We start from the raw sequence: 21,837 nt of genomic DNA on the forward strand, positions 1-21,837 counted from the left end.
AGAAGTTTCTGTTAAGTCTCTAGAGTTCAGAAAATTCTCATGGAAATTTTACATGCTGGTACCTTGGCAAAGGCTTGATTACTCTGTTGTTGGCGTTTTTAAAAGCACTCAAGATGATTTAAGTTTTCACACTGCTCACCTGGCTGATTTCTGCATGCTCTTACAGGACGATCTGGAGGAGGTTCAACCTCCACTTTTTTTCCAGGATCAAAGTCATCAGTTTCTCCTTCCGTGTCACACTGTTCTTTCTCCCTTTTTCTCTTTTTCTCTTCCTAGTACAGAAAGAAGAAAATAGAACATACTTGGAATGTGCTATATACACAAAAGAAGATAAAGACAGTATTTTTTCATTTGGAATATTCAAGGTATATCTGACCCGTAGCATGTAATAATACTGTTTGAACAATAGCGTCACTTCCACTGACTCTTGTCAATTTTTATTTCTCTGATTATGCAATAGTGTTTACCTTTTTCCTCTTTGTATTTAAGGCACTACTGTTCTCTCATTAGATCCAAAATAGAATGTTAAACTCTGAAGCTATTTCCATGCAAAACTGCTTGTTAATACCCACATCAGAGAGTAAACAACGCCAATTGCTGATCCAGTAAAGAACAGTCTGCACATCTGTGTGTGTTTTGTTGCTTGATGCATTAAACAGGAATCAATAAAATAGGCAATAATTCAGTAACAGTACAAAAGATCCAAATGAAATGCTCTGGCAGGGGTGGCAATTGCTGATCTCTTCCTGAGCTTCAAAGCAAAGACATGCTCGAGTAATTCTTACAGTAACTACTCATGTTTGCATAGAAAAGCATACTTTGATTAACCTTGTTTAGACTACAGTGTTATTACTGATCTACCATTAGTTTCTTTTGTATGCACCAGTAATGAAGTTCTGGAGAAAAAAAAAAACAAACAACAAAACAAACAAACAAACAAAAAAACCACATACACACACACCAAAAACACACACCCAAGAAAAAGCACAATGCCCTTGCATTAAACATGGTTCTTTTGGTACATTTCAACTCCCAGACCTACACGTAACTGAAACATTTGAAAACATTTCTACAAATTACATTCTCCTCTCTCTGTGCTGTGTTCAAGAGCTTCTGAACAATCCTAAAAAATACATCACCTTCAAGTAAACCGAGCCCAACAAATCAATTTGAAAAACACTTTCGCCATAAACACACACAAAGGAGTACAGAAAAACTGTCAGATGAGAATAAGATGACAGCATAGAACTCGGAAAGCAAAGAGGTCAAAGTACGATTAGTAAACAAAATCAGTATTATTAAAACAAAACTGTAGTGTCAGTGCCTTCTTGCCAATTTCAACCTCACTCCTCAACATGAATCGTGTCCTTAGACATCACTAAGGCGATCACAATTTCTACTAACAAAGCCCCCAAAGCCACAAATGCAGAAGTTATTCTGAAGAAGAGATGGTAAGACTATTGTATCACAGTACTCAACAGAGCACATTTTAAAAAGCTGTTTTGAGTAAACATAAGTTTCAATGTCCAATATCTTGTAACGTCTTAGGGACAGAAGTTCATTCTGGATTTATTTGAAAGAACAAAAATACCCTCTTCAAAGGGTAGCAAAGCATGTTTCTGACCTGGGTGAAATATGAAACATCAGATTTAAGAACAGAAATATTTATACCTAGAGAGAAAACAAATGGATAGGAGAAAAAGCAGTTAAAAGAAACAAGCTTTTACATTATTCAACAAGTCATCACATAGATACTACTCTTCCAAATGGAAGACATACACAAAGTCCCATACAGGGGTTTTCTATAGTTGTGAAGTGTGAACATTTTTTGATTTAATTTTGGTTGAAGAAGTTTCCAAACAATGACCTTCCTACAATACCAACTAAAAAAAAAAAAAAAGAAAAAGAAGTGTTTCTGTACACTGAACCAGATTTTACATCTGATAAGCAAGCATGTCTGAATCCAGGTATATATGAATTCTAGAAGTAACAGCCTACCTTTCTCTTTCTTCTTTCTTCATCATCAAGATGCTTTTCCTTTTCTTTCTCAGACTTTTTTTTCTTTTTTTTCTTCTTCTCTTTATGTCGTTCTCGCTCATGATCTGATCTGTCATCATAGTAACTAGAATCATGCCCTGACCCAGAAAGTTCAGTCACTTCACTGCCTCCAACTTTAAGTACCAGTTTTAAAGGTTTTTCCAAAGGCTTGTCCACGTAATCTAAAAAAAAGAAAAAGAAAAGAAAAAGAAAAATCTTATTAGGGATGCTTCTTCTGGAAGTGCTGTTTACAAGACTCTGCTCTGGTTTGAAAAAGCATGCAATACGTTCAGAGATAAATGCAATTGCAAAGGCTAGCATTAAGCAGCTGCTGTTCATACATTTAATATCTTGACTTCCAAAAACTCAGAAAATACAAGGAACTAGCTCCTTGGCTCTCCATAAAAATATCATATATACAAGTGTAGTTCTGGCATCCTACTATAAGTACAAGTGTTAGTGCTTGCAAAACACAAACTGTTTTGAAGCCGCAACCAACAGTAATTATTTCACTGATTTTTTTTCCTGACAACATTTGAACTGTTTTCTAGAAGCATTTCTTGTATCTGCTAAATGACTAATCTTTCAACACGTCCTCCCACAGAGTAAAACTTCAATTGCTGCACGAGATTCCCAAATACATCTAAAAATGTTCCTTGAGTTGCGCAGCATGACAAACGCTTGTCAGAGCAAGGTGAGAACTCGTATCACTCGAACACTGATATAGTAACGAAAATCCCTCAACAAAAGCCGTGCAAACCACGAAGACACCGGGGCTCAAACACACCGTGACACTTCACGCCAGTGTCCCAGCGCCTGCTCTGTGTCCTCAGCTCGTCTCCCGAGCCGCCATCTGCTTCAGCCCTGTCTCTCCCGCTGAGGGGAGTCCCTGCTCTCAGGGAAGCGCTCCACCCAGCACTGCCGTTTCTCCACGCCCGGCGGCTCGCCCCCGGAGCGCTCACCCACGCAAACGAAGGCTTCTCCGCTGCGACCCAGCCCACGAAGGGATGCCGAACCCTGCCGACAGCCACGGGGACAGAGACACGTCCTCGAGCACAAGGGGGCGCCCCCCTCTCTCGACCGCTCCCCCTCGCCCCCCCGAATTGTTACCGCTGTACGTGGTGGCAGAGGCCGAGCGCCATTCCGCCTTCTCCGCCTTGTGCTTCTTGTGCTTCTTGCCCATCGCAGAGCCGACCCCACCAACCGCAGGTTCCTTTCTGCCCGGAAGCACTCGAGGCGGAAGGGTTCTCCCCCTCCCCTTTCTGCGAAGGAAGATCCCGGTCAAGGGGAAGGAGGCGGAGCTCCTCTCGCTAGCCCGCCGTTTTGGAAAAAGGCGGTAGTGGTGGCCTGGCGTGTCGGGTTTTCTTCTTCTGTGAGTACGCTGCTCTGTTGCTCTTTGTGTGGCAGAAGCGCAGCCCTCACAGCGGCCTGCTCACGGAGGGGCTGGAGAAGCTGTTTAGTCCTCTTGCGACCTCGTATTCCCTGCCTGCAGCGCACCGTTTTCGGGGTCCCGCCTGACGTGAGGTGATTTCCTTTCCCCGCTTGTAACGCTAGCCAAGGGAGGAGCAGGAGCCTGCGCCCGCGACGTGTCTTATGTCCCCTGGCCGGTACCGGCATCTGCCGAAAGACGGAGGGAGGTGCTGGTGACTGTGGGTGCTGGTCACCGCGGTGGGCTGGGGGATGCGTGGTTGAGTCACGGTGTTCCCGTGCGAGGAAGGGCTGCTGGTGCCGCTGGTCGTATAATGGTCACTAAAAGTCTGCTTTTTGTGCTTGTTGCTTTTCCTTAGGAGTGGGAAGGATGGACGAAACTGCTGGGGATCTGAAACAAGAGCTTCCAAACACGTGCGATAACATTCAAATACATGTGGAAGTTCATCAAAATTCAATCAGGTCTCTCTTGCCCTTTAGTCTCTGGCAACCTATAGTGAATTTTTAGTTTGAATCATAGTAGTGGAAAAAGGCTGTGCACATAAAAACAGTAAAGGAAACATTGAAATGGAATGAACTATGTTGGAAAGGATCTCTGAAATTGTCTTTCCAGCTTACTGCTGAAGGCAGGGCCAATTAGATCAGATTATACAGGGACTTGGTTAATCATGTTTTGAGATTACACAGTCTCTCTTGACATCTGGTCCAGTGTTTGACCCACCTCCCTCATGCTGGGAAGAATATTTTCTTGTCTGATTAGAACTTTGCTTGCTGCAGCTTGTGTCTGTTGCCTTTTGTCATTGTGCTGTGCACCTACAAGAGGCTTGCTTTGTGTTCCCTTTACGCAATCATGAGTTTCCCCACAGCTGAGATAGCTGGAGGTTGAACAAACCCGTTTCTCTCAGCTTTTCTTTGTGTATCCTGTGATCAAGTCTTACAGTTGTGTTGGTGGCCATCATTTGGACTTGCTCCAGAATATTTATCTCTTTTACGAGTAGACCCCAAAACTAGACACTGTATCTAGATGCGGTCTCACAGACAGACGAAGAGAAGGAAAGAATCTCTTCCCTTAATATTTAGTCTGCACTCTTGGTAGCACAATGTTTTAAAATAAGGTTGGCCTTCTTTGTGGCAGGTGTTTACCACTGACTCGCTACCAACGTGTTGCCCCCTAGTGCCTGCATGTCTTTTGTGCAAAGCTGCTTTTCATCTCTTTGGCCTCTGTTCTGGCCTCTGTCTGGGTGATAGATACAGAGGCAGAATTTCACATATGTTTTTGTTGAACTTCAAGAGGTTTGTGCCAAGCCATTACGTCAGCCTGCAGAAGTCTCTATCTGAATGGCAGCCTTGATCTCTTGCATATTGATAGTCCTTCCTGCTCTGGTGTCACCCATAAACTTGTTTCAGCTGCATTCTATCCTGTTGTCCAGGGTGTTATCGAAGATGTGAAAACAGTGTTGGTCCTAATTACCTCACTCCCTTCCTGCCTCACATACTTACTTGCAGCTTCTCTTGGACTACTAATTGTTCCGAGCAGGACAGTCCAACCACCTTGTTATCCATTCATCCTCTCCTTATCTTACTAATTTGGCTATCAGGATACTATGGGTGAGTATGTTGAAGGCCTTGTAAAGGTCAAGGTATAAAATATCCACTATCATCAGGCTTGAAAAGACAAGATATTGCATTGAAGCTGCAAACTTAACATCGTTCTGGAATCTTAAGATGCTATGCCTTTTCCCTTAGTTTTACTGGAGTTCTTCATATAGCACCCAGAGTTGTCCTTAGAAGTGAAAGCATAACCGAGTTTCCAAGCTAACTAAGCTCAGTCTAGTAGCTTGGCTATGAGTTTCAGTATTATTCCTAGTGATACACAGTCAGTGTAACTGATTTCTGTTCTCGAAAGCTTTTAGTTTTGTCATTCCAGGTCCCTTGATATGATTGCAAGCAGATCAAATACTCTTCCCTCGCGTGTGCCTTTTAATGCAAAGGTATCAAGCTCATTGCTTGTGCAAACAAACTGAATCTGATAATTTGTTTCTGTTATAGTGGTGGGTGTTTGTTTTTAAATGGAGGCTGTTTTCTGTGTAGGCTTAGCTTATTAAATAAACTAATAAATAAAGCATTGTGATATTAGTTGCCTTATAAATGTCAGTGTTATAAATAATGCTGTTTCTTTCTTATTAGCACGGCAAAGAAAGAAGATATCAGAATGAGTGTCCTAAAACTGTTGAACAGACATAACATCGTGTTTGGTGATTACAAGTGGACAGAGTTTGATGATGGTTTCCTTAACAGCAATGTGCAGTCTGTGTCGATTGTGGATACAGAGCTGAAGCTAAAAGAAAGACAGGTATTTACAATCAAGAATGTACAGCCTTATTCATAGGTATGTGAAATGGTAGGTAGACTTGTGATTGTCTAAGCAAGGTCATATTCCATAAGCAAGGTCTGTAGGAAGAATATCTTTTACTAGACCAACAGGTATAAATGGGAAAAAGTAGCTATGTTTTTTGGCTTACACCCCATAGTAGGAAGAAACAATAGGCTTCAAAGCTGAATGCCAGCTGAGTACTGTTAATTTATGTTCTAATTCACTTTGAAGTGAGAAATATCATACAATTGTGAAATCATAGAATGGTTTGGGTCATAAGCAGCCCTTAACGATCACCTGGTTCCAACCCTCCTGCCATGGGCAGGGACATCTTCTAGACTAGGCTTCTCAAAGACCTATCCAGCCTGACCTTTAATACTTCCCAGGATGAAATATCCACAGCTTCCCTGGGCAACCTGTTTCAGTGCCTCAACACCCTCTGAGTAAAGAATTTCTTCTTAGTTTAAAGCTGTTATTCCTTGTCCTAACACTACACCCCCTGATAAAGAATCCTTCTCTAGCTTTCCTATAAGACACTCTTAGGTACTGGAAGGCCATTATAAGTTCTCCCTGGAGCCTCCTCTTCTCCAGGCTGAACAAACCCAACATCTTCAGCCTGTCTTCATAGCAGAGGTGCTCCAGCTCTCATCATCCTCATGACCCTCTGGACTTTCTTGAACAAGTCCATGTCCTTATGGTGAACACAGTATGAACTCAGCTGAACACGGTAATATGATTTATTAAAAGTCTTTTTATATCTATTCTAGCCTATTGACTTGAGCAAAAGCAGTCTTTCCATTCACATTTTTCATCTGAATGAAGAAGGGCCAAGCTCTGAAAACGTGGAAGAAGATAATGAAGATATCGTTGCAGCTAACCACTGGGTGCTACCTGCAGGTACCCACCCATCTGATAATTCTGGAAGGTCCAGAGAAATTACAATGAAATAAAATCTTGGAAAGGCTAAAAGTGTTTATAGGGCTACCATTTAAAGGTATTATGTGTATCAGCTGTAGTAACTTTTTCCTTTATGGGTGGAGCCGATAAATATGGCCTTTCTTTTTTTATGGTTTTGACTGAGCTACAGGTGGTTCCACAAAATGTCAATTATGCAATATTTGTGGTTGGAAGTCACTGATCTTGTGAAATAAATCCTGAAAACATACAGTCAAAATCACAAGCATGCAGATGCCCCTATGGGCAGCATTCCAAACTTTCATTTGTATACCTGCAAGAAACTCCTGATTTTAAATACTGGCTTTCCAAAGCCCACTACAGGCTTCCAGCCTCCAAGACAGTGATGCTCTTAAATTTTCAGACTTCAGTGTCTGTACAAAAGCTGTACTGGAAACGCAACAGAACAGGCACAGGGATGGAAGTGACTTTGAACTTGATTCTTTCCAGGTGTCTGATTCTTTCATCTATTGCTTTTCTTTTTTTTTTTTTCTTTTTTTTTTTTCCCCTGTGAAAATTGATGTTTGAAATAATTTTAGTGTGCTTTCTATGTGCTTGTATTGAAAACCATGTAGTCTGGGGAAAAAACCTGAGCTTTTAAACAAATAATACTATCTTGAATTTCTTTTGAGAACTTAATACAACTGTTCATAAAGTTTCATACTATCAACCTATTGCAATGAAAATCACAAGTTTTTGTTCAGATATGTAGTTATCCTAATACTGTTGGTGCTACTGTCAGCAACTGTATCATGTTTTCAGTAAATTTGCAGATTATTTTTCTCTGTCCCTAAAGAAAATAATTTTCCTAGAGAGGGAAACGTGAAGCTTACTTCACATATATGAAGTATGCTTTTCCCCTAGATAGGAACAAAGAAGCTGAAGAGATTTAGAGTCCTCGAAGTGTTTTCTGGAAAGAAGAATAAGGCCTTCCGCTGCAACAAAGCATGGCCTGCCTTTTAGTGCTGCCTAATGCTTGGGCAAGTTGCCTTCTGTATCCAGAAAGAGAAGTACAAGTGTGAGCTTGAGTTCGAGGAGTGATTCTGTGACATTTCTTGCTCCTTTTATGTTGTGGATAGCCAAAGTATTCAGAATGTTTCTCTTTGGGAAGAATTCTGTCTGGTACTTTGACATAATTCTCATATTATTGTGGTTTATAATTCATCACGGTCTTTTTTTTTGTTTGTTTTCTTCTGCTGTAAGGTAAGAAAACATGCTGCTGTAAGAAGAAAACAAATTTCTAGCTAATTGCTAGAAATGATTAATACCCCAAAATCACAACTAATTTTTTATACATTATTCAACTACGTGCTTCTTTATTTTCTTCCTTTACATGCTCATGTAAAATACATAAATAAATAGCTGAGTATAACTTTGGGAGTAAAACCTTCTCCCAGCCCAACTTTTTGCAGCTCTTTAACTTGGGAAAATATAGCCAGCTACCTCTCCAGTTCAGGATGGAAATAAATATTTGAATAGACAAAATGAAATACTGATTTTTTTATTTCTTGTCAAGGTTTTATAGAAAACTGATAGAAGGTTGAGGAAGAATAATTTCCATTCACAATTATTCAAGGAACTACAGTATTCAAGGAACTACAAGCTCAATTTGTCTGTTAAAAAGTAGAGTTTGCTTTTTGAGAAAAATCATACATATATTTTTTTCCATATACTTTCGTTGTTCTCATAGCTCTGTTCTTGATCCTTAATTTTAGCTGAGAATAATTTGAAAACTGCTTTGCGCTGCAATGATAGATTACAAGTTCTCGGATTGATTTACCTTAAACAGATGTGTAATGTATTGCTTCCACAGCTGAATTTCATGGCCTTTGGGAAAGTCTTATATATGACACTGAAGTAAAATCACATGTAAGTTGAAAATTAATAACAATTAAAATTGCTTGAAATAAGAAATAAGAGTTTAAGTGTAGACTGAAGTTGTTACATTCTTTGGAAAAGTTATTTGGAAATAGCAAACTTGAGAAAGATTTCTTATGTCTGCTTATTACAGTTCTACATTATGAAGGGTAGTGTAGTGTTAGCCATTTTGCAAAGCTTTACATTGTTGTCAAAAATTTCTGTGTAGTTTTTGGTACTTCCGTGCTTTTCTGATGTATCCTTAACAAAGGAAGATGGAACTGATGTTTTGAGACTAAACATCATATCTCAAGAGGTGTATGAGTAGGTATGACTGTGAAGTCTGCCTTGCAAAAAAAAATATTCTCAGTTTCCATGTTAAAAGCTTCAGTGAAGGCCATTCCACAAATTAGAATTAACTTCTTCAGATATGTTAGCTTATTTAAAACAAAACAAAACAGTTAAAATCAGAAGTTTAACCTCTGGAGGTGTTGTTTTGGTAGCTACTTACAAATTCTTAGAATAATTTCACTTTTGCTTTAGACATGTTAAGCATCCTGCCTCGAAGAAAGTAATGAATGTTCTCTGTAATGGGAGTAGAAATTCACTTGATTATAATACTGCACATTTTCAAAAGGCTGATTAATCGTATGCTTTCCTAGAAGGGGAGAAGAAAATTGGTGGAAAAATTAACTCCAAAGAGGCCTAGAAAAACGTATGCAGCATTCTTTGAAATCAGTTCTGTATTGTGAAGGTCCTAAGAGATCTGTTGTATAACAGGTGTGAGTTTTTTAATGATAAGGAAATTTGGTGGCTTGCTATCACTAAAAGGGAATAGTGTTTCTCTCAGCTATATTCTTGGTGCTTCCCTTCTACTGGCATTCTTGTTACCCTTGGAGTTAACTAATTGAGGAAACACAAACACAAAACGTCCAACTTACTGTGTGATGGGCTGATTGCCACCTGTTTTTGTCCCAGGAATTGTTTCAGTGCAACAAAACTGGTAGGTGCAGTTAGGTGGAGGAAAATGGGAGTTGGTCTGTGTGCTTCTGGCAGCAGCGAGCCGATTGGTTTAGTTGTAATGTGAATCTGCAGTGTTACTGTTCATACAAATGCACATTGAATGATTTGACTAGAGCGAGTGCACTCCCATTCGAGTGGTGGTAAGGGATCCAGAAGAAACAAAACTGTTCCGTGGGGTCATTTTCTAGCTTGAAGATTCTGTGCTTTCATTAGAGGTTGTGATGATAACTACAAGAATTTGTAGAACTGTAACCTGAAATTAAATAATTGTGATGTGAGTAAAAGTCACAAGTGATTCAGTTGCTCTTATGACAGCATTTCATAAATTGTTTATTATGCCTATTTAAAAGAAAAAAATGCTTCTATGTCAAGTTTTTGGACACATGTAACTAATTTATTAGCTTGTTTATAATACCACAGTTACAGTATTTTCACTTAAAGCTTTATAATCATAAACTCTGTAACAAAACATTTTAGTGCTTGTTCATTTGTAAGGTAAACATCAATGAACATATCAGCGTTTGTCTGATTTATGGAACTGCTTTCCAATTCATCTGAGAAATGACAAGACTCTATAGACTTACTGATGTAATAAATAACTGAGTAGAACACTGACTGTAAGGGTATGTTGGTAGAACAAGAAATGCTAGCTTTCAATGACTAAAACTGGAACTAGTTAACTTCTGTAGAAGTTGCTGTGATGAATTGTCACTTAAACTGTGGAACTGGCTGGTTATGGTTGGACTTTGCAGACTGAAATGATTCCTGTTAGGTTTTAAATTGACATCTTAAATTACATTGACAGATTGATGCTATTGGCAAATATGCTGAGTGAAGTTCAGGGTGGTTTTGGTTGTTGTTTTGTTTTGTTTCTGCTCCTTAATTGTTCCATTCTGTGGCATGGGTTATTTCAGGAATACTATTTATTGTCTTATTTATGTTAAATGGAGCACAATACAGGTAATGATAATACAAAATAAAATGATATCAGGTGTTAGAGGTAATAATCAGTATTCATTCACACCTCAGGTTCATGTTCGTTTAATGGAAAGAGCTCTCTACTGGCTTACTGTAGATAATGAAGTAATTTTGTATTTAGAAATAAGCATTCAAGGAAGGTACATGCAACTTTGCTTTTTTAGAACCTACAAACCAATCTACACATTACTTACAGTAGCTGATACAAATGCTTCAATAGAAAGCAACTAAATTTGACAGCAAATGCTTTGTTTGATGGGTAGACTACAGCACACTAAACAGATGTGTACCTGTAATAAAAGTTAAACAGAAACCAGAGTCTGATTCTCTTACCCTCTGTGCTTGGGCAGCTCGTGAATTAAGCACACACTTGAAGTGGGAGAGTAGAAAATGAAAATAATTTAACTTCTATAAAAGCATTTAATTTATTCATGTAAAATCTCTAGACTCCATTTGTGCTCAGTAAATGCTATTCTTTTTCACAAGGGCATGGAGGAAATGAATTTCCAACCTTCGCAGAAGGAAACTGGGACTTGGTCTGAGAGATTTAAAGTCAATGAATTATTTTTGTTTTGTTTTGTTTTGTTTTTGTTTCTGTTTGAGTACATGATAGAGATAACTAGGAGACTGTCCATTTGTAATTGTATTTGCTGACACATCTCTAATTTGTGTCTTTTTTTCCCCCCCCAACCCTGGTCTTCAATTAGTTACTTGATTATGTGACAACAACATTACTATTTTCTGACAGAAATGTTGACAGCAACCTGATATCATGGAACAGAGTTGTTTTGCTGCATGGTAAGAATTATCTGTCTTAAAACAAGTTGATTCATTGGCCATCTGTTTATATTTTCCTTTTGAAGAACTTGTATAGCAGTTCTTATGTTTAGCAAAATTATATACGTGTTCTTGTGTTATAGCAGCTGTGCTTTTAGATGCATTATAATGCAGTACAAATTTAGAAGAAAAGTGATGTCATAATCAAATTAGTATTCACATCTACTAGGTTTTGCAGGAACTTTGTTGACACATTATAAATTTTATAGTTCATGTTTTTAATTTTTATTTTTAAGTGATACTACTGCTTTTGTATAAAGTGCAAAAAATGTTGTAGCTACTGAGCACATTAGGAACCAGTGTAGTTACAGTCCTTCCGCAATATTAAAATTCATTAATTATGGCTTTATTACAAATACTTTTGAGGAAACTGCAACATTGATCCAAGTGTTCTGTTATTAACAGTATATTATATTGTCCAGTATAAAGGCAGTACCTTCACTTATTTCGTTAGCACTATTTCATTTAAGTTGTAGTGTTCAATCACTCCTACTTTACTGTGGAAGTGATACCATAAATGAGATGGACATCAGCTGAATTCATTTTGTTGCAAATTGCAGCATGTTATTGATTAATTGCAATTTTGTCATCCAGACTGGTATTCAAAAAACTAAAGGTCATAGTGGAAATGTTTGTTATGAGTGTATTTGTTGTAATTCTACTTAAGTTATAATATTTAACACATCTAGTTCAATGAACTATTTAAAATCAAGATTTTCTTCCTTGGTTATTTATTAGTTTAGAAGATGCAGGATGTCTTTGTTTGGAAAGCTATTTATTTTAGACTGTTGACAATATATCTATAATAGATATATTTAATGTTGGTAATGAGCTCTTTATTGTGATCACAAAGAAGTTAATACTGGGAAACCTAAAACTCTTGTAGTGCAAAATACAACATTTATGATATAATGGTGTTACTGACTTTGAATGGAAATACTGTCAGCTGGTTGCTGTCATCCATTTGTTTAGCATCCACAAATCAATCTCCATACATTCATGTTCTGTTTAAATATGTTTGTCTGCTTGGAGAAATCTGTATGGCTCTTCTATAGGGCCTCAAGCTATATCCAAAAGGTTTGTCCTGTAGCACACTTCCTAAGATGCTCTGGGCTACCCCAGTATGTAGATTCTGGTAAAGTGAACAGCTGATCAAACTGGGCATAGTGGATTTCTGTTTTTGCATGTTGGAAGGGTATGTTTTAGGAAGTTTAAGCAAAGCACAGATTTTTTGAGAATGTTAATAAGCATAAGCCTTGCTAGGGTGAAACACTTTTCTCTTGTAGAATTTGATTATTTTAATTCTATGGTGTCTGTGTACAAGGTGTTATACATATCATATACATAGCATGTTATACATAATCATAATTTACAACATAAAAATTAAAAGCTGACAACGGAGCACAGCTCTAAAATTGTAGTGAGTAAGCAAAGTTCTCAAAAGACCCTGATGTTCCCAATCCTGTCTCCTGTAATGCTGCAATTAGTGTTGTAATGAAATACAGTAATTAAAAAGATGTTAGGTGTCATTAATAACCTGTTGCAGATTCTGTGTAATATATTATATGAATTTGATTTCAATTCAGGCCCTCCTGGAACTGGCAAGACCTCTCTCTGTAAAGCATTGGCTCAGAAGCTGACAATACGATTGTCGTACAGGTGATCTTTTTGGAAATTCTTCACTTTAATTTATTGTTTTTAAATGTTATTTTTTAATAGCCCAAAGATGCTTAATACTTGATTTCAAGTAACTGGTGCCAAGTGCTAAGGTTCATAGCTCTAGCTTGGCAATAAAATTAATCTGATATAAAAAAAGACTATCTATGGGGTTATAAATCCTTTTAAAATGTCCAATTATTTGAGCCAAGTTAGAAAAAACAAATTCAAATGGCAGTATTGTCATTTCTTCATGCTAGTATTGTACATTTGTGAAGAATAAAGGATCACAGGTTATTATGCCTGCTATTTGAATCTTCACGATTAATAAAACTTGATTTTAATAGGTAGTGATTTTGGTGCCAGTTTGTTTCATACTTGAACTGTCTGAATGCCACAGTCAGCAGAGGTCAGTCTATATATCAGACAAGTAGAGTAGTTAACCGTAAGCTTCTTTGCAACGAATAGCTAAATAAAAATGCTTCACATGGTAAATAAGTTTCATGCTTTTATACATGCTCTTACTTGCTATACTAAACAAAATCTTACAAGAATGATGCCAGTAACATGGAAACGGTTTCCTAAACTATATGGAAATAGCAACCAAAACCCTTCTAATGAAGGAATCCCGATAGCAGTTTAATGTGAAAAATTCTAGTGCGACATGTTTCTGGAAGTTATAATTAAAAACAAAACGGGTGTTATGTTTTTAGAACTAAGTAATTTAAACTACTAATTCACAAAATTCCAGACTTGAAATGGAGAGAGTGAGACTTACAGAAGTTACTGATATCACTGACTTTTATTTACAATGCAACAGAATTGATGCTTCTTTTTGCCTTCCTAATTTAGGTATAAGTATGGACAGTTAATTGAGATAAACAGCCATAGCCTTTTCTCTAAATGGTTTTCTGAGGTAGGTATTGATTTAGCGTATTAAGTGGACTCTGTTTTATTATAAGCTACACTGTAATCTGTTGAGTTTGGTTCGTAAAATAGGTTTTTGCACCAGAAGTTATTCAGGATACTTAATGTGTTTGAAAACACTTAAATAGAAGCTATGATAGTGTCTTACTTAGAAGAACAATAATAAAAAGCCTACAGAGTTTTCCATTCTTAAATTTGGAAAGACTTGGAAAGTGATGTGGTATGGGATTAGTTAAACATATGTATATGGTCTCTTTCTAGAGTGGCAAGCTCGTAACCAAGATGTTCCAGAAGATTCAAGAGTTAATTGATGACAAAGATGCTCTTGTATTTGTACTAATCGATGAGGTATGATTCTAATAGTATTGACGTACATTAAAACTTAGCAGAAAGTAAATTATGGGAAGGAAAGTGTGATAATTCTCGAAGTGTAATAAAATCATATTTAGGCTTTTTTTTTTTTTAAATAAGTTACATAATTTTGTGCAGAGGGGTAAATTTTAATCTCAGCTGGCGGATTTGAGAGATTTGGGAAGGACATGATGTGATTTAACAGACAAATTCCAGTTGAAAATTAAGCAAAACCTTTTTTGGTGCCATTTATCTTGCTGCTGTGTCTTTATAAATTGAATATTGTTTTAAGCTTCTAAATAGCTTGGATTTGTATTAACAGTGCACTTAGTAGAGTTGTGAAGTTCTAAAAAGAATTCATTTGATTTCAGTTAATTGTCTCATTTCTCTGCACGGTCTTGTACTTATGTATTAAATTGCTTATGTGTACTTTATTAGCTTTTTTGTGTTGGAGTTCCTATGGGGAAGCTTGTTTTAAATTTGATTTATTTGTTTTGTTCTTTTTATTCCCCAGAAATTAAATTGCTGAAAACTAATTTTTCATTTACTTAATTTACTGAAACAGACCTTGCTATCAGAACAGGGATTTCACTTACTACATTTTTCTTCCTTGACATTCTTTTCTCTCTTTCCCTAAATTCCTACTTAACAAAAGATTTTGAAGGCAAAATTTCAGATACTATTTTCAAGAACCTGGAGATGTATTGTATTATTTGCTTGCTGCCAGCATTCCAGATACGCAATGTTTTGTGTGGGTGCTTTTTTTTGTTTGTTTTGGTTTTGTAGGTGGAAAGCCTCACAGCAGCTCGCAGTGCCTTCAAGGCAGGCACAGAGCCTTCAGATGCTATTCGTGTGGTGAATGCTGTACTGACACAAATAGATCAGATTAAAAGGTAAATTTATGTTATTACAACAGCAAAAGGTAACTGACAACTTCATGATTCCTGCTAAATCTTAATTTCCAGTTAGAATACTAATCCTAATTGGTTAATGAAACAATTCGTTAATGGTGCTAATTATGAAAAGAAATTAGAGTAATCCACTAGAATATTTTGCATGCGAATAGGTGAACAAATGTGGATTTGATAATCTGCAGATAATATAATTCCATTAAAGCTGGGGAGAGATATAGCACAGATGGTCATAGTAACTGCTTCGGAGGGATAAGAATAAGATCAATGAAGAATGTATTCATCAGTAACAGCTCCTAGATGTTAGTCTCAAGCAGATGTGTACAACATTTGGCTTAGAATCAATCACTAACGGTACTTGGTCCACTTCATGTGCTGGATTTAGTGCAGCACATCTCTTGTTTTTTTCCTGCCACTTCCTTTACTTCGTGGGCATACTTGGCTCTGTTTGCAGAAAGAAAGGTGCCCTGGTATTTTTTGCCCTGTCTTGCTGCTAATTAAAAGCAAGTGGCTTATTCAGCCATACAGTTCACAGGCTTCATCTGAATATAGCTGTGATTAAAATTTTTGTTTCGGTATTTGTTAGAGTGAGTTGTTACTTCAGTTGAAGCTCATTCTAACGTCATACACAGTAGAATGTATCACGTTAGCCGTTAAACTAAATACTTTCTACTGAATTGAAATCAAGAACATATAGATAAGAGATTCAAATTTACAAGCCTTTGTTTTGTGAACCTATTCATGGCAGAAACTATACTGGTAGACTCTCTTCATAATAAATAGTTCTATCACTAATAGTTATATCACTTCTAAAGCAAGGTTAAAAACTATAGATGCTTGAGAAATAGCTGAAAGAAAGAGACAATGCATTGAAATAGATTAGTGACTGACTTGAGACCATTGTATCATTTAATGTAATTGCTTGCTGACAAAAGTGATGTGACTGCTTATTGCACGAGATGGCTTGAGTTGTAAGAAGGATGGCATCAATTTGCCAGTGCCAAGAGGAGATAATTATTGAGCATGTAACCTAAAAATCTGCTTTTGTCTTGAAGGTATCCCAATGTAGTTATCCTGACTACTTCAAATATTACGGAGAAAATTGACATGGCCTTTGTAGACAGGGCTGACATAAAGCAATATATTGGCCCTCCATCCACTGCAGCAATATTCAGAATATATCTTTCTTGCTTGGAAGAGCTGATGAAGGTAATATTTTGAAAGCAGAACTGTAAAACATCATATTTTGGTAAAGTTAATATATGCATCAACCTTCCTAAATAACAAAATCACAAAAAAATGATTCCTTCTCTGTATTACCACTCTTATTGTAGAATTTAATTATGAATGTATTTTAAAGTAAAAAAAATATACATATATATATAAATAAAAAAACAAGTGTGTAATTTTGTTTTCTAGTGTCAAATAATATACCCTAGACAGCAGCTCTTGACGCTCAGAGAGTTAGAGATGATTGGCTTCGTAGAAAATAACGTGTCAAGGTTAAGCCTTCTACTAAAAGAAATCTCAAGGTAATATTTTTTGAAATTCTGCTTGATATATATATAAAGGAGTTGTGGAATTATATCTCAAAATAATTGAATTAGATAATAGCTAGATTTCTGAAACATCTCAGTTGTGGTTTATTTATTTATTTATTTTTAATATTTTGGGGGTTAGAAAAAAACTTCCAGCAGACAATAAGTGAAAGCAATCAGGATTGGCAAACATTTTTTGGCCTCAAACCTGGCTTGACTTAGTGCTGCTTCTGGTTTCTGCTCTACTCTTTAAGTTCTTTAAATTGCTGCCTGAATTAATGAGATTCCTGAGGTTTTGGTGGATATTGTGATTTGTAATGCAATTTATTGGAAATAGCCTTGGCCTTATTTCCTGCCAAGAAAGTGTCTTGGAATACCTTGCAATCCAGTAGGCAGCAAGATTTAAGTGGTCAGAAAAAAAAGGGAATGAAGTGTAAGCAGAGAGTGTTACAGTTATCTGAGTATGCTAGTAAAGCAAATGTTTTCTCTGCAGCATAGCAATTCTTGAAACTATAAAACTATATTCACAATATTGAGCAATATTTTTTTCCAAAGTGCTGGTCTCTATGAACCAAGTAAAATAACATTCAAGTCAAAAATTGTTTTTGTTCTTCCCCTTTCTATTCCTGAAGTATGTGTAATTTCTACTTAAATTGGGTTCTACATACACAGAGGGGTGCTAGGAGGAGAGAGACTGAGACTTATATCAAGTAGGTGAAGTAGAACGTGTATGTAAATTGTGGGAATCAATGGACTGCATTAGCAGTGAGGTCCAACCTTTAAAATAAATTTATCAAGTCTTTCCGAGTGTGTATGGAAGGTTATATCTATACTATACGCTTTCAGTGTAGATATTCCTCCCCATATTCATGAGATACATCATGCTTTTCCCATCACTATGATGTGAGCTTTAGGCAGGCAAATAAAGGATATTTCTCTATCCTTGTTTGCTTCTTTGTACAATGTGGCCTCCCACACGTTTGTCTGTTCATGTCCAGCTTCTGCTAAAAAACCTGCAATCGAGCTCCTTATTACTAGGTATTTTGATTTGAGTTTATTTAGAGGAACTTATGGGGCAAGCACAAATAAAGGAAATTTCATCTTTTAAGAGTAGATATGTAGCATTTAAGCAGTGCTTGTGTCTGTTTTATTATAGACGAAGTGAAGGTCTTAGTGGCCGTGTCCTGAGAAAACTTCCTTTCCTAGCACATGCACTTTATATTCAAGTAAGTCTATTCTACTCTGTATATCTTGTTTTGGGTTTGATTTGGAGGCAGGTGGGAAGACCTTTGGACACTAGTCTGAAGTAAAAGATTGGTCCTAAAACATTTTGCTAATCTAAAGGACACTATTTCTACCAAGTTCTAGAATGAAATAGTTTGTGCAGCCCATAATTTAAAAGGAGATCAAAGAAGACTGATTTCACAACTGATATGTTGTGATAGTACACTGATATTTCTTCTCTGAGGCTTTGTTACTAAAATAAAACCCTGTCTTCATAAATAATGCATATTTGTTCAAACATTAGAGGTAAATCCACAGTAATATTGATTGACTCAGGACTTTGCATAGCTTGACTTTGACTGTAGAATGCTAGCTGGTTTAAAACAAAACTTCAGGTTTTTATTTTTTAAAAATTTGAGCATTTTGTACCATGGAAGTCAAATAGTTCCCTTTCAAATGCTGTGCTTTGTATGTAAATTTTTATGCATTCCTATTGCTGTGGTGGGTCTAACAGAATGTGTTTTGTTTTGTTTTGTTTTCCAGTCCCCCAGTGTTACAATGAAAACATTTCTTCAGGCTCTTTCACTTGTAGTAGACAAGCAATTTGAAGAAAGAAGGAAACTTACAGACTCTGTGTGATAGTTTAGTGTTCTATACTTTTCTGCATTATTACCTTTGAAATGTACATACTTATTACAAAGAAACAGTGCAGTTGTTACGCATATGTAAAACAGATTGTCAACACCTTAAAAAAACTGGAATGCCTAATCTAGTTTTTCAAAACATTCATTAATAAACAATTTTTACAGCACACTTTGCACTTTTATTTCAAATGCAGTGAGACAGTTGGAGGCTGACTTTCAGGAAGAGTTGTTATGTTACTTGCAGTTATTAAAAGTGAGCAGAATTCCGTTTCGCATTTCTTAACTTTCTGTGCGTGCATCAGTTCTTTTATTTCCAGTTTATTTCAAATTCTAAAAGAACAGAAATTCAGTGTTTGATGTGTGCACTAATGCACTGATAATTACTACTGAAATAATAATGAAACTAGAAAAAACCTGAAGTGCTCACTTGGTAGTCCAGCCCTTTTATACTGACGTGTTTTTACCCTGAAACTTAATATATCAAGTGTTTTTTTTTGTTTGTTTGTTTGTTTTAATTATTATTATTTATACCGGCTTCAGAAGTTTAAGCTCAAGAGATCATTTAACTGGATTTTTACAATACTGCTTTTTTGTGTTGGGGCAAATAGACCATCACTCACTGAAAGGCAGCTAAAATGTGTAACAAAGTTTCTTCTAAATGAATGAAGGTTCTTTTTTGTTTGCTTGGTTTGTTTGTTTTTTTTTTTTAAATGTAGATATGACATCAAAGTTATTCAAAGATCGAAGCCAAAATTTCTAAGTGATGAAGTATCCTTTATTGTCAGTGCTGGATGCACGGGGGATCCTTCCACCTAACGTGCATGTCTGAAGTAACAAACTATCTCATATTTATACAGCAAAACAATGAATATTCTATTAACACCTATACATATTCATTACCTAAACCCACTTACTCTCACTTCATATGCTAATTAGCTTATCAGTCCTTGCGCTTGCGCAAAGCCTCCCAAGAACTGTGGGCCGGGGTCTTCGGGATGTGGGCAGTGGTCTTTGGGAGGAAGACCTATGTCCTCATGATGTACTTTTCACCTTTTGCTAAAGAATGCCAAGTTGGCTGAAGTTATCTCAAGTTTCAGCCTAACTGAGGGTCAACAGATCACGGGATGTTTCAATTAACAAGATGCTTAACATAACAGAAGGTCGACAGATAACAAGATGTTGTATATTTTGTTCTCATTAATTTTTAACCACAAGATTTATTCTATCCTAAAGTGAGTTTATACAATATCAAAAGTTACAAATTGTCTGTGGGGTAGTAAATAGTTTGTAGTGGGAAAAAAAAGTATCTAGTCTCTAAAGGGACAGAGACAACTTTTATGTAGTAATTACATATCATTTATAATACTGATTACAAAACTGACAATTCTTCATTTTCTTTTACTATTACAAGCATTTCATCTTCAGTCAGTTGAAAGAATGAAATGGAAGGGAGTTTCCAGAGTAGTAGCTGAATTTCCTTTAAACAAAGATAAAATAGTGAGCTTTAAGTAGATCCTATGCAGTTAATGCACACCTCCTAACCATTAGTATTAGAAATATTCTAATGATGCTATGTTTCCTTACTTTTATATCTTTTAAAGTCAATGTTACAGTATACTTTTATAAGATGAAAGATTTGGTCATGAGCTATTTTCATTGAGTTTTCAGTGCATCAAGAACCTTATGTTCTTCTGACTTGGTATCAGTTTAGTGGTGATATTGGTGGTAGGGGGAGGGCTGGACCAGATGATCTTGGAGGTCTTTCTGAACCTTAATGATTAGGATTCTATGATCCTATATAGAGAGCTTGCTTCTAAATCTTAAAGACACTAGATGGCAAAGCATGAATCCTTAAATTTTAGCAGTCATCTAAATGCTGACTGAAACTCTTAAAAGCCAAAATGAGCAAGAGTTGGCTGCAGTGAAAATATCATATTTAAAGTGGTAATTTTAATGTATTGTAACAACTTAAATCTTTAGAGTTAGCCTTAGAGAAAGGGATATTATGGTGACGCAGTGAAAACTCAATAACCGAAGTTATTAAGCAGGTATTCTTTATTAGGGTGCTGGGAGTGGGAGAGGGGAATCATTATGCCTAACACACACACCAAGGGTTACTGGCAGTGTGCTTATATTAGTAGGACAAATTTCCTGTAAGTCTCTTGCATATTCATAAGGTCTCTGAAGTACTATTAACATAGGTTCTCACCCCTATTTGCATGCATACTGGAGTTTTTGGGTGGTCTTCCGGCACACTCTGGTGTTTTTTTTGTTGAAGGCCAGAAGTCTTCCTCACTGCTGATCTTCTGACCTTTCCTGTCTTTGACAGACTTCAGCAGTCAAGCCAATTCTTGCTGGTTCCATTATCTATGCATATGGTCTTTTACTCCCTTATCTTTGGAGTCATCCTGTCCTTGTGGTTAACATACAATTACAGTAGCTAAGACCTACAGAATCAACATCCTTTATCTTGTTCCCTGTCTCAATGGGTTATAGAATGTTTCAAAAAATGCCCATAAAAGCACTGTAATTACAGAATTTTGATGAAAATAAGTTGTTGCAGAACTTCATTCAAAGTTGAAAAAGTTTACCCAACATGGCAGAAGTTACTTGGTATGGAAGTTTAAGCATCTCATTCACAGGGAGGTAGGTCTTGAAAAACCTGAGATCTATGTCACTGTAAGTTTATGTGATGAAAAACAAGGTTGCCTATGACTTACACCATGAGTGCCTTTAAGGTGTGGTGAGGGAGGGCTGGGAAACTGTCAGAAGTGCACCAACAGTGTCCAGTGTGGGAATATAAATGTAGTTTTTGCAGAGTTACATTGTTTAGAAGGAAGGAATGTGGTACTGAGATATGCTTACAGTGGTAAGAAAGCTTAGCAGGCGACCTTATAAAATGCAGACAACCAGACTCCTTAGGACAATTAGGTGAAAATCGCGGTGTTAAGTCAGGTAAGTGAAGAAACATTACCACTTCAAGCAGTAAAAATGTCAAAAGAAATTTGAAATTTAACAAGCTGGCAACTGAAGGCCATGCATTGTTTGTGAAGCATCAGATAGATTGTGAACCCGGATTACCCACTCAGTGGGGAAAC

General features: G+C 36.7%; 2 protein-coding genes across 9 annotated transcripts in view; one reads left to right on the forward strand and one right to left on the reverse strand.

The window, feature by feature from the left end:
- BRD9 (bromodomain containing 9) overlaps positions 1–3,284 on the reverse strand; it is a 26,279-nt gene extending 22,995 nt beyond the window's left edge. For all 7 annotated transcript variants that reach the window (XM_068670631.1, XM_068670629.1, XM_068670628.1 and 4 more), the window contains exons 1-3: positions 3,148–3,284; positions 1,999–2,219; positions 140–272 (exon numbers count right to left, since the gene is read on the reverse strand). In XM_068670631.1, the coding sequence (XP_068526732.1) occupies positions 140–272; positions 1,999–2,219; positions 3,148–3,220 (427 nt within the window). In that variant the 5' untranslated portion in view covers positions 3,221–3,284. The remainder of the gene's footprint in view (positions 1–139; positions 273–1,998; positions 2,220–3,147) is intronic.
- TRIP13 (thyroid hormone receptor interactor 13) lies at positions 3,270–18,906 on the forward strand. Of its 2 annotated transcripts, none has more exons than XM_068670643.1 (14): positions 3,270–3,409; positions 3,825–3,927; positions 5,653–5,818; positions 6,607–6,736; positions 8,607–8,662; positions 11,359–11,449; positions 13,075–13,147; positions 13,997–14,060; positions 14,333–14,419; positions 15,209–15,315; positions 16,389–16,542; positions 16,753–16,865; positions 18,028–18,097; positions 18,639–18,906. In XM_068670643.1, exons 2-14 carry the CDS (start codon positions 3,836–3,838, stop codon positions 18,732–18,734), a joined length of 1,299 nt encoding a protein of 432 aa, XP_068526744.1. In that variant the 5' UTR covers positions 3,270–3,409; positions 3,825–3,835; the 3' UTR covers positions 18,735–18,906. The 2 variants fall into 2 exon arrangements, with proteins under 2 accessions (XP_068526744.1, XP_068526743.1); XM_068670642.1 differs by having other exon boundaries at positions 3,351–3,561.
- Positions 18,907–21,837: the final 2,931 nt, after the last annotated feature.

Source organism: Anas acuta, chromosome 2 (assembly GCF_963932015.1).
Source record: "Anas acuta chromosome 2, bAnaAcu1.1, whole genome shotgun sequence".
Taxonomy (NCBI): domain Eukaryota; kingdom Metazoa; phylum Chordata; class Aves; order Anseriformes; family Anatidae; genus Anas; species Anas acuta.

Bases quoted from the DNA above. Each gene is read 5' to 3' on its own strand.
- TRIP13 (XM_068670643.1), top strand. From the start codon at position 3,836: ATGGACGAAACTGCTGGGGATCTGAAACAAGAGCTTCCAAACACGTGC. The intron at 3,928-5,652 runs GTCTCTCTTGCC...CTTTCTTATTAG, and splicing joins GTTCATCAAAATTCAATCAG to CACGGCAAAGAAAGAAGATA. The intron at 14,420-15,208 runs GTATGATTCTAA...TTGGTTTTGTAG, and splicing joins TATTTGTACTAATCGATGAG to GTGGAAAGCCTCACAGCAGC.